Below are 13006 nucleotides of genomic sequence, written 5' to 3'. Positions count from 1 at the left end.
CCCAGAAAACTTGTCCCTGCTGAGATCAAGCCTCTGCAGCCTCGCACAGTTTCCCAACTCGTTCGGAATGCTTCCTCCGAATCGATTCGATGAAACATTGAACGTGACAAGCTGTGCCAAGTTTCCAATCTCAAAAGGTAGATAACCAGAAAAAAAGTTATCTGACAAATGAAGTCTCTCCAAATTCTTTAATTGACCGATCCCACGACTAATTAGTCCTGAGAATTGGTTTTGATGAAGTTCGAGTGCGGTAAGATTATGAAGCTCATAAAATTCAACAGGTAAACTTCCTGTCAAAAGGTTGTCTCCAAGCATCAACTGCACAAGTGACTTACAAGTTTTCAAACTATAAGGAATATTACCGAAAAGCCTATTCGATCCGAGGCTAAGAAATTGCAGCTTCTGATATTCGCAAAGATGTCTTGGTATCATACCAACGAGATTATTCGAAGAGATATCAAGAATAGTAAGGTTCTTAACAGCTCCAAGATGAGGTGGAATCACACCTTCAAGTTGATTATCAAATAGCTGCAAATCCTCCATGAATTCAAGGTTTTGAAACTCCAATGGAATTCTACCTGTTAAGTTATTCAATGACAAATCTAAATTCCTTAGCAGCCTCAAATTTCCAAGCTCCTTTGGAATATGACCCTGCAAATTGTTTTCAAATAAATGAAGCAAGCTAAGATTAGAGATTTCACCTAACTCTTTAGGAATGGTTCCAATCAAATGGTTTTCAGATAGATCAATCTCAACAGCATTAGTACAGTTTCCTAGCTCAATTGGAATTGTCCCGTTCAACTGGTTAGTATACATGTACAACTTCTTCAACTGTGATAACCGGCCGAGATCCTTCGGAATATCGCCACTCAATGAATTTTGATGCAAAGCAATCAACTGAAGGCTACTAATGTTTCCAATCTCAGGTGGAAGCTCACCAGAAAATGAGTTTTGCCATAGAATCAAATTGGTTAGTTTCTGAAGCTTTTGAAGCTCCTTTGGAATAGAACCTTGTAACTGATTCTGTGCTAAACCTAATATCTCTAAACTCTCACATTCACTGATTTCTGAAGGTAAGTTTCCTGACAAAAAATTCAAACCAGCTCTTATAACTCTAAGCTTCTTCAAATTTTTTATTGATGTTGGAATGTTTCCTGTTAAATTGTTGCTATAAATCACTAACTCTTCAAGTGAAGTTAAATTTCCAATCTCTTCTGAAACTTCACCATACATGTAGTTTTCACAAAGGTAAAGTTTTTGAAGTGTTTTGATTTTCCAAATAGATTTTAGAAGTTGACCATGAAGCCTATTTGTACAAAGGTCTAAAATTTCTAACTTTTCACAGTTAACAAAAGCTTTAGGAATTGAACCTGAGATGAAGTTTTTAGAGAGATTCAATTCAACTAACCATGGAAGGTTACAGATTGTAGGTGACAAATTACCAGAGAGATTGAAATGGTAAAGTTTAACAGAAGTTACCAACGAATCAGTGCAATAAACACCAGTCCAATTACAAGGAGTTGAATCAGAAGGATTCCAGTTAAAAAGATTGTTTTTTGAGTCCAAAAGTGAAGCTTTGAACTTCAAAAGATTTGAACCCTCTTCATTGATTGAAATTACAAAGAAGATGCAAAGGTGAAACATTAGCATCATGTAAATAAAAAAGCAATTTTTGGAGCTGAAACCTGACAACAACATCATTTTCTCTTAAAGGGTTGCTTTATTTTGCTACAAAAAATGAAAGAAGTGAAAATGAGTGATTAAGAGAGAACAAGAACATGAAAAGCTTAACAGAAACAGAAGCAAAGCACTTCAGAAAGTGTGAAAATGAGACAATTAATTGTGAGGTTGAAGACAAAAACAGAAGATGACATATAAAATTGAAATAAAAACAAAAAATTTAAATAACGTGTTGTCAAAGGAAAGAGTTAGCAACGATTAAATGAAGATGAAAAACTAAATTTTGAAATGACCCTTTTGGTTAGAGAGAAAAATTAATTAAACCCATCAAGCAATGAATAGAGAAGAGAAAGATAAGGAAGAGAGAGAAAGTAAAAAGACATAACATTGATTGATGAGAGCATGAAAGTGAAGATAAACCGTGAAAAATCACGATATTGGGTCAACGCTATGTAGTGTTACATAACTTTACAGCAAAGTGGCATAAACATGAATTAGTTGTTGTTGTTGTTGTTGTGTTTTTTGTTTCTTCACTGTTGTTTGTTCTGTTTTTGCTTCATGTTCTGGCAATGTAATCTATTCAACAACCATATTGTGTGGTTTTCATAAACTGTTACTAACTATCATGCATGGAGTTGACTAAATGGTGTGTGTGTGGATTGAGAGAGAAGGAGGAGATAGACGTGTGGAATCCTTAGGATCATCACAATTTTCCGCCATTTTTGCTCAACCTACCAATATGGAAAATATATAAACATCACAATCTATATGTTTACGTGTACTAGAATAATTATCGCATTTTATTATTTTATATAAATTAAAAACATATAATAAAAAAAAATGATTTTTATAGGGATGTACGTAACATTACTTACTTAATTAAAGGTTATATAGATGAAAAAAAAAATATAAAATTAGCACATATGATTGTATATATTAAAAAATAAGAAACAAAAAATCATCAAAATGTTATAAATATATATAAATGTGTTATTTAAAAATTGACGTTATATATTATATACTGTATAAAATACACTATAAATTAGTTATCTTTTTTTTCATAATTAATCACTCAAGGAGAGAGAAAATATTAATAAAAAAATTAAATTATATATTGATATGAAATTTAATGTCAAAATTTGTATCCAAAAATTATTTATCGTATTATAAAACTCAATTTATCAAATTACGGGAATTAAAAAATTTGATAGTATTATCAAATTTGTTAATAATTAATATTATTTTTTTAAGTTTATTATTCAAAAGAGAGAATTAGATAATGTTAATAATTAATATTATTTTTAATTGTCATAAATAAATAACCATCCAATCAATTGTAAAAGATTGAGTTTCAGTGTAAAACATTTACGCTAACAGTATATAATTATTAAACCATTTTTATAAAATTATGATATTTATTGTTGATTCTAGAAAAAAATTATAAATTAATTAAGATATATTAATAAAACAAATAATTAATATAGTTGACGATTCAAAGTGAATTCATAAATAAATAAAAAAGGATACAACAATTTCTAAAGATGATTTTATATATAGGAGCATAAGTAGTTTTTTGAAACATAACTCTATAAAAGTATCAAATGTCATTAAAAAACGGTGAAACTCACAAACATCAAATATATTTTTAATGAATATTGAATAGAAGTATAAAAATAAAATAAGCATTTAATACATTTTAAAATATGTAAATTTTTTTAGAAAACTAAAATACTTTAAATATTTTTGAATGTATTGGGAACTAAAAACGACACTTCTCTTTAATAAAAAACAACACTTCTTAGACAAATTATTTTTATAAATAAAATAGAATAGGTATTTTGACAATGAAGGAATTGCAATGAATTTAATTTAGTGCCGAATAGTTTCAATGAATTTAATTATTTGTGTGTTGGTTGAGTTTGAGTCAGAAGTGTAATAATTTCCCATACGAATGAATCTGTATGAAAGTTAGTGCCATAGTGCCTAATCACAGTTCAATTCTCTACCTCTTCAGTCATTTTTCCACCGCCACTCAAATTACTTGGTTTTCTTCTATCCACATCACTTGTTGGTCCACATAATATATTTTTCCCTAAATTTTATGGTCAATATATACTGCTTTTATGATGACATAAGAGTACTTAGATGTAAGATAAGTGAATTGTGAAATAAGTTTTAAATATTGTTGCATAAATCAAGTGCTCATTATAATCAAAGGTTTAACACAATTTTAACATTTTTTTAGATTTAATTGAATTTTAATCCTTCGAGATCGTAAACAAATTTAGTATGAAGTTTAGAAAATAGATTTTCTCTATTAAAAATCTCGTAGGTTTTTTAAATTGAATCTATCTACGCCATTAAAAAAAGTATATATTTTTTTAACAATTTAAAATTTTCTCACTCTTTAATATTTAAAGGACTTTATGTCATTCCACTCGAGCAAATTGAAACCATCTCACAAATCCATTTTGTTACGATCCGGTTCCTATGTTACTAAACATCCTCAATAGTTTGTTGTCACATGCATGGACCAATTTGACCGTACTTATATGTTACAAGAGACGAGTTTTTACATCTAACTATAATCCTCGAGTAATCACATTAGCAAATAACGTAGTTTTCAATTTTTTAATTTATCTTGACTCCTATATAATAAAAGAAAAATGGGTCACGAGCAGAGTAAGTTGCGTCTTAGCTATTTCCACCAACTCGTTACACAATAAATATATTTTAAATGTTTCTTGTGTTTATTTATTGACGAACTAACTTGTTAATCCCTAAACCCATGATAGATGAAAGGAGATATAATTTTCAACTCATTTTTCTAATTCAATTTACCCTATTTCTACTACGCCAAAAATGACATTTAACAGCGCCCCTTGTACAACGCTTGCTAAACACAAACGCTGTTGTAAATATATTTTAAAAATAACGGAGCCTTTTACAGCGCTTTTTTGACAAGCGCTGTAAAAAGAGCGTTGTTGTAGGGTCATATGACGTTTGCGCATAATGTTATAAGGCTTTTACAGCACTTTTCAAAAAAGCGCTGTAACATGAAGCGCTTTCGCGTATTATTTTACAGCGCTTTTTACACAAACGTTGTAAAATACATGCGCTTTAAAATAATTGAACCACCAATTACAACGCTTTTTTGAAAAGCGCTGTAAAATGCATGTGCTTTCATTGAATTTAACTACATATTACAGCGCTTTTAGTACAAGCGCTGTAAAATACATCTTTCAAATAATTATATACGTTGGGAACCCTCATATCATCTACATCTTTCATCACCTCTACTCTGGGAACCCTCATATCCTCTACGTACTGTGCGGCCATCTACGTTGTCTCAGGTATTTTTAAATTTTTTTTATCAAATTAAAAATTCATACCACATGATCTGTTCTGTTTTGAAATTGTTATATATATATATATATATATGAAAACGTGTTAGAGAAGATGAATTAGAAGGACATCTAGTATGTAATGGAATTGATCAAAGCTACACATGTTGGATAAGACATGGTGAGAAAAAAAAAGGAAACATTAATTTTGAGAATAGTTCTACATATGCTTCAACTGATTTCGATACAGATACATATGAGCCGGACCGAGTTGATGAGATTGCAAAAGCAGTTGAAGAAGATCTTCGAGATTGTCCTAAAATGTTTGAAAGTTTGTTGAGTGATGCAGAGAAAGAATTATATAATGGTTGTACTAAATTCACAAGACTGTCAGCGATATTAAAGTTGTACAACTTAAAAGCGAGTAATGGATGGTCTGATAAAAGCTTTACGGAATTATTAACACTCATAAAAGATATGTTGCCAGATGATAATGAACTTCCCAGTCGAACCTACGAGGCTAAACGGATTTTGTGTTCTATTGGAATGAGTTACGAAAGGATTCATGCGTGTCCTAACGATTGCATTTTATTTCGAAACGAATATGAACTACTTAAGGCGTGTCCGAAATGCAATGTCTCTCGATATAAGAAGAAAGAATCTACTCCAGCAAAAGTCGTGTGGTATTTTCCTATAATACCAAGATTTAGGCGCATGTATCGCAGTGAAGAAGATTCAAAACACTTGACATGGCATGCAGATGAAAGAATTAGAGATGGAATGTTTCGACACCCTGCAGATTCCCCACAATGGGCAAAAATTGATCACGAGTATCCTGAATTCGGGATAGAGTCAAGAAATCTAAGACTTGCACTTTCTACTGATGGAATGAATCCACATGGTCTTCAAAGCATCTCACATAGCACGTGGCCTGTGATTTTGGTAATATATAACCTACCTCCATGGTTATGTATGAAGCGTAAGTTTATGATGTTGTCTCTGTTAATTTCTGGACCCAAACAACCGGGGAATGATATCGACGTATACTTGACTCCTTTAATTGAAGATTTAAAAATTCTGTGGGAGACAGGTGTGGAAGTTTATGATGGGTATAGGAAAAAGTGTTTCAATTTGAGGGCTATGTTGTTCGGCACAATTAATGATTTTCCAGCATATGGTAATTTATCAGGATATAGCATTAAAGGTCAGTGTGCATGTCCTATATGTGAAGAGAGTACAAATTGGATGCGGTTGAAACATTGTAAGAAGAATGTGTTTCTTGGACATCGTAGATTTTTACCTTATAGTCATCAGTATCGTGGGTGGAGAAATGCATTCAATGGAAAATCAGAGGAAGGTAAAGCTCCTTTAGCACCGACTGGATATCAAATACTTGAAAAAGTACAAGGTTTGACCAATAAATTTGGCAAACCTTTTGCGGGAGAGCTGGTGAAAACTGGGTGGAAGAAAAAGTCAATTTTCTTTGAATTGCCATATTGGAAGTCATTGTATGTAAGACATTTCCTCGATGTGATGCATATTGAAAAAAATGTATTTGAAAGTGTTATTGGTACGTTACTCAATGTTCCAGGAAAGTCTAAAGATGGCGTCAATGCAAGATTGGACTTGGTCGATATGGGAATAAGAAATGAACTGGCTCCAGTAAAGAAAGGAAATCGCACATATCTACCTCCAGCCGCTCATACTCTATCTAGAAAGGAAAAAATTGTTTTATGTAAATTTCTACACGAAGTTAAAGTTCCAGAAGGATACTCTTCGAACATTAAAAATTTGGTTTGTATGAAAGACCTCAAGTTAAAAGGTTTGAAGACCCATGATTGTCATATTATAATGGAGCATTTGCTACCAATAGGTATACGTTCCATTTTACCTGAAAAAGTTCGACTAGCCTTAACTAGATTATGTTTCTTCTTCAGGGAAATTTGTAGTAAAGTGATCGACCCTCAGAAATTACCGACATTGCAGAGGGAAATTGTTGTTACTTTGTGTGAGCTTGAAATGTATTTCCCACCATCGTTTTTTGATATAATGGTTCACCTTACTGTTCATCTGGTTAAGGAGACACAACTTTGTGGGCCAGCTTATATGAGATGGATGTATCCGATAGAACGATATATGAAAATATTAAAAGGGTACGTAAAAAGTAGAAGTCGACCAGAAGGTTGTATTGCTGAACGATACATTGTTGAAGAGGCTGCTGAATTTTGTACTGAATATCTGTCCAATGTTGAATCCATAGGGCTTCCCATGTCTCGTCATTCGGGAAGACTATCAGGAGAAGGGATAACTGGAAGGAGACTACTGACTATATCAAGGACAGAATGGGAGCAGGCACAATTGTATGTTCTGCACAATGATGATGAGGTTCAACCGTATGTTACAATACACATTGATCAGTTATCTCGTTTGAACATGAATAGGAATCAAAATTGGATAACTCGAGAGCACAATCGAAGTTTTGTAACATGGTTAAAAAATCACATAATGTCAAAATTTGATATAGACCCCGGATCAATTTCAAATAGATTGAGGTGGCTAGCAAATGGTCCGAGCTTACATGTCTTTTCTTACACTGGTTATGTTATTAACGGCTACACATTTTATACCAAAGAACAAGATGATCAGACCACTATGCAAAATAGTGGAGTCACTCTCGTAGCTGAAGCGATGCATGTCTCAAGTGCAAAAGACAAAAACCCAATATATGCAAATCTATCATATTTTGGGGTTATCGAGCGCATATGGGAGTTAGACTACACAATGTTTCGTGTTCCCATATTTGGTTGCAAGTGGGTCGATAATAATAATGGCGTTCGAATTGATGAGTCATGATTCTTGCTTGTCGATTTTAATAGGGTGGGATACAAAGACGAGCCTTTTATTTTAGCGTCGCAAGCTCAACAAGTGTTTTATGTCACTGATCCTTCTGATGATAAATGGTATGTTGTCCTATCGACCAATAAAATAAGTGATGATAACAATAATGATGAAGATGTTGGTAATGATCTTTTATTTGCAACATCACAACAACCACATGAAATTGATTCAACTGATGATGGTTTATATCTTAGAGATGATCATGATGAGGGAATTTGGATTAATCCATCGTTTCGTATTGTAAATGGACAAACAAATGTAAATGCCACCAGGAAAAGAAGAAGGGCATCTTAATGTATATGTTTAATTGTTTTATATAAGCCATGCATGTAATCTGAATTATTGTGATAAATATGAATATAATCTGAATTATTGTGATAAATATGCATGTAATCTAAATTATTGTGATAAATATGCATATAATTTAAATTGAGTGTTTTATACTAATATGGCAGAATAGCAACAAATTTCATATCAGAAGCTTTTGGAATCAAACCATACATACCAGCATATTGGGATCCTAGTTATAACATCTCACAGTTTGCTACTAATGTCACTTATATAATGTAAATTAAGTGTCAATTCGATTGGAATAAATGTCTGAGTTACAGTCATCCAAAATTGAACCCAAATAAAACCAACACAAAAATAACATACTGAGGCCTTTTACAGCGCTTTTTACAAAAAGCGTTGTAAAAGACCCTTTTGGAAATAAGTAAAAAAGATATTTTACAGCGCTTATTTGAAACAGCGCTGTAAAAAGCTTTAAAAATAATACTCATCAGACACCTAACATGACTATCTCTAACAGGATTTTCTTCAAACACCTTGTACGCATCATGGGAATCCCCAAAAACACATTGTTAACAAAAACATCAGACTCAAACCCATTTTTCGCAACATGGCAATGAACCTGAATACCAAGTTTCGATTTAAGAAGTAAAGGGAATGTAAAGAGATAAAAAGGGTGTTGAGGTAGAGATTGAATTGTGAAAGAGTAAGCTTTGATGTTTGTGAAGAAGATGCATAAAAGGAGAAGAGTTTGGTGAAGAGGAAGGGATTTTGGTGGTGACCAGTTACTACTATGTGGGTTTTGCATGCATGTTGAGCTTGTTTAAAAAATAACATAACAAAACACAAAAACAATAAGGCCTTTTAACAGCGCTTATTTGGAAAAAGCGCTGTAAAAGAGCCTTCTAAAATTAACCTAAAAGATACATTTTAGAGCGCTTATGTGGAAAAGCGCTGTAAAAGGCTTTAAAAAACATTAATATAACATAATAACACACGGAGGTCTTTTACAGCGCTTATTTGGAAAAAGCGCTGTAAAAGAACCTTTTAAAATTAACATAAAGAGACATTTTAGAGCGCTTATGTGTAAAAGCGCTGTAAAAGGCTTTAAAAAACATTAATATAACATAATAACACACGGAGGTCTTTTACAGCGCTTATTTGAAAAAAGCGCTGTAAAAGAGCCTTTTAAAAATTTAACTAAAGAAGCCTTTTAGAGCGCTTATGTGTAAAAGCGCTGTAAAAGGCATTCAAATAACATAATAACACACGGAGGTCTTTTACAGCGCTTATTTGGAAAAAGCGCTGTAAAAGAGCCTTCTAAAATTAACCTAAAAGATACATTTTAGAGCGCTTATGTGGAAAAGCGCTGTAAAAGGCTTTAAAAAACATTAATATAACATAATAACACACGGAGGTCTTTTACAGCGCTTATTTGACAAAAGCGCTGTAAAAGGCGTAAAAGGCATTCAAATAACATAATAACACACGGAGGTCTTTTACAGCGCTTATTTGACAAAAGCGCTGTAAAAGGCGTAAAAGGCATTCAAATAACATAATAACACACGGAGGTCTTTTACAGCGCTTATTTGACAAAAGCGCTGTAAAAGGCGTAAAAGGCATTCAAATAACATAATAACACACGGAGGTCTTTTACAGCGCTTATTTGACAAAAGCGCTGTAAAAGGCGTAAAAGGCATTCAAATAACATAATAACACACGGAGGTCTTTTACAGCGCTTATTTGACAAAAGCGCTGTAAAAGGCGTAAAAGGCATTCAAATAACATAATAACACACGGAGGTCTTTTACAGCGCTTATTTGAAAAAAGCGCTGTAAAAGAGCCTTTTAAAAATTTAACTATATTAAATTGTATTGTCAAGTCTTGCAGTAATAAAGAAGCCTTTTAGAGCCTTTTAGAGCGCTTATGTGTGAAAGCGCTGTAAAAGGCTTATAAAAAGCGCTGTAAAAGTGTTACGTATATATAACAGTTACCTCTTCAGTTTCCTCTTCATTACGTAACCTTCATCTCAACCTTCATTTCTTCTCTTCTTTTGCAAACCCTATCATCCCGTCCTTTACGAACCTTATTTCCACGATCATCTCCTTCATTTCGAACCTTATTTCCATCCAAGATCATCTCTCCCATTTCACACAATATATTTTCATTGAAATACGTAACCCTCATTACGTATTTCTTCAATACCGTTCCCTCTTTTCTTTGAACCATATTTCTGTGAACTTTCTGCGTTCCCTCTTTTCTTTACATTTCATCTTTCTTCGAACCATTATTCAGGTATTGATGTTATTAATTTTTTGTAATCATTAAAATGCATGTTGAGCTTTTTTAAGATATACTGATACATGTTGAGCTTGTTTATAATAATGCATGATGCATGTTGAGCTTGTTGATGTTATACTAAACTGCATGTTGAACTTGTTGTAGTTAAATGGATACAAACAAAGATTTAGAATGTCAAAATGAAGAAGTTGGCACCTCTAAGACTTATGAAAAAGAAGTCAAACGTGGTGTAACTATCATGCAAAAAGTCATTAAAGCAAAGAGTAATGGCATTAAATTTGAGGTATACTATACTCTGTTTGTTGTGTGTTTTTTATCTTTTTTTTAATAGCATGTACTTACTATATGAGTTTATTAGGTTGGCTGAAATGAGAGTGGTCAGCCAATTGACCCCAACAGCTCTATGTTTGTAAGCTATATTGAGGCTGTTGTTCGTCAAAATGTCCCAATTACAATTGACAATTGGAGAGATAAGGCGTTGACGGATGCCAAAGATATTATATGGAATGACATTCAAGTAAATTTTTTGATCCACTCTTTTGTCATTTATAATTTTTTTTTTATAATTGTTTTCATTGCAGACGACTTTTGTTCTTGATGAGGGACGAAAGTCTTATGTTTTGAGAGTTGCTTGAAAGATCCATCGTGGATTTAGATCCCATCTCTCAAATTTCTATCTAAAAGATAGAGAAGGAAACACAAGTGCTGATTATAATTTTTTTTGTTGAAATACTTTACTTATAAGTTTTTTCATTGCAGACGACTTTTGTTCTTGATGAGGGACGAAAGTCTTATGTTTTGAGAGTTGCTGGAAAGATCCATCGTGGATTTAGATCTCATCTCTCAAATTTCTATCTAAAAGATAGAGAAGGAAACACAAGTGCTGAACCTCCAAAAATATATCAACATTATATATCAAAGGATGAATGAAGAGCATTTGTTTCCAAAAGTTCTGACCCCGCGTTTGTCATTAGTGATTAATTTATTAGCATTTGTGCACAATTGCTATTTTTTTTATATAGAATATTAGTAAGGCAAATCGCGAACAGGCAAGCAATCCAAAACACCCATACAAAAAATCACGTATGGGATATGCACGCCTTGATCAACAACTTGTAAGTAATTAAACATCACTTTTATATAATGAAGTAATTTGTATTATAAACTATAGTGTGTAACTAATTTGTATTGTTTTGTTTACGATTTTAACGAATAGAGAAAATACACCCAAGCCGATCAACCCTTGGGTCGTCATATCTTATGGAAGGAAGCGCGTGTTAACAAAGACGGAGTGGTTGGTAATGAAAATGTCAAAAAATTAGTAGAACTTTGTGTAAGTATATTATCACTTTAATATTTTTTAATATTGTATTTTAAAAATGCTATTGAACTTATCTTTTTAATGTTACATGTATTTTAGGAGATTATGGAACAAAGTTCTGAAAATCCGGAGGGCAACAAGGATACTTGCAGGGACATTCTTGGTAAAGTGTTTAATGTTCCTGAGTATTCCGGTCGAGTTAGGGGGAAATGATTTGGCGTAACTCCCAAAAGCTTTTTTCCTCAAGAGAAGCGCCAAAAACCTTCCAACGAGGAAGTATTAGAGAAGCTCAGAATCCTATCAGAGCAAGTGGCACTCTTGGTGAATACGAATAAAGACAAGCAACTTCCGGATCAGCTCCAACCTGAAATACAAATGGAGAGTGAAACCGCGAGTTGCAACGTCGGTTTGAAAAGTATTCCCGAGGTAATTAATTACTTACTTGCTTATGTAATTACTTATGTATTAAACAAACTTATATATTAACCGTACTTATGTTTTAACTATTGATTTAGGGTGTCACTACATGTGTCCTATACTTGTCCTCGCCTACTCAACGGAAGGTGGGAAAAGGAATATTGTACAATACTTCGGGAGAAGTATTGCACAATATTCTGATCCCTGTGGGCCATGTCAAAGTATCGCCTACTGTTGCTTTCGAACCAACTGCACCGTTGCCCATACCGGACAACGATGGAGATATGAAGTTCTTAAGCGACGCTATTGGCAGTTACGTGGCATGGCCCACACACCTTGTTGCCCTCCAAAAAAAGATTCCCAAGGACAAATCAGTTACATCTCCCGAAAAGGTTTGTCACATTTATTGCCTAAGGTTTTTCATTTTTTCAGATTCAATAAACTAACATTTTACCTCATTTTTGTAGGTCCAAATAAATAAACCACCCCTACAGCCAAAAAAAGGCAGCAAACCTCAAAAATTGGAGGTTAATAGGGCTGCCAAACTACAAAGGCTGGAGGGTAATAAAGCTGCCAAACTTGCAGCAACAAAAAATCTGGATCGGGGAAAATCGGTCGCTGCTGCTGCTGCTCCTAATAAAAGTCAGCCACGCCTTGGTAAATACGGGGCGTGTCTTGACATCCAAATAAAAAGGAACATGGGCAGCAGCAACGATTCGCCCATTGTACAAATGAATCAAGACATCTTTGGAGA

The 13006-nt window shown here is 33.3% G+C and overlaps 1 protein-coding gene across 1 annotated transcript in view; it reads right to left on the bottom strand.

The window, feature by feature from the left end:
* Positions 1–2414, bottom strand: part of LOC101489235 (uncharacterized) — a 5913-nt gene extending 3499 nt beyond the window's left edge. The window contains exon 1 of the mRNA XM_073364851.1: positions 11–2414. Within this exon, the coding sequence (XP_073220952.1) occupies positions 11–1701 (1691 nt within the window). The 5' untranslated portion in view covers positions 1702–2414. The remainder of the gene's footprint in view (positions 1–10) is intronic.
* Positions 2415–13006: the final 10592 nt, after the last annotated feature.

This window comes from Cicer arietinum, chromosome 1, assembly GCF_000331145.2.
Source record: "Cicer arietinum cultivar CDC Frontier isolate Library 1 chromosome 1, Cicar.CDCFrontier_v2.0, whole genome shotgun sequence".
Taxonomy (NCBI): domain Eukaryota; kingdom Viridiplantae; phylum Streptophyta; class Magnoliopsida; order Fabales; family Fabaceae; genus Cicer; species Cicer arietinum.
Note: the sequence above shows the minus strand (reverse complement) of the source record. Positions and strands in the feature narration are given on the sequence as shown.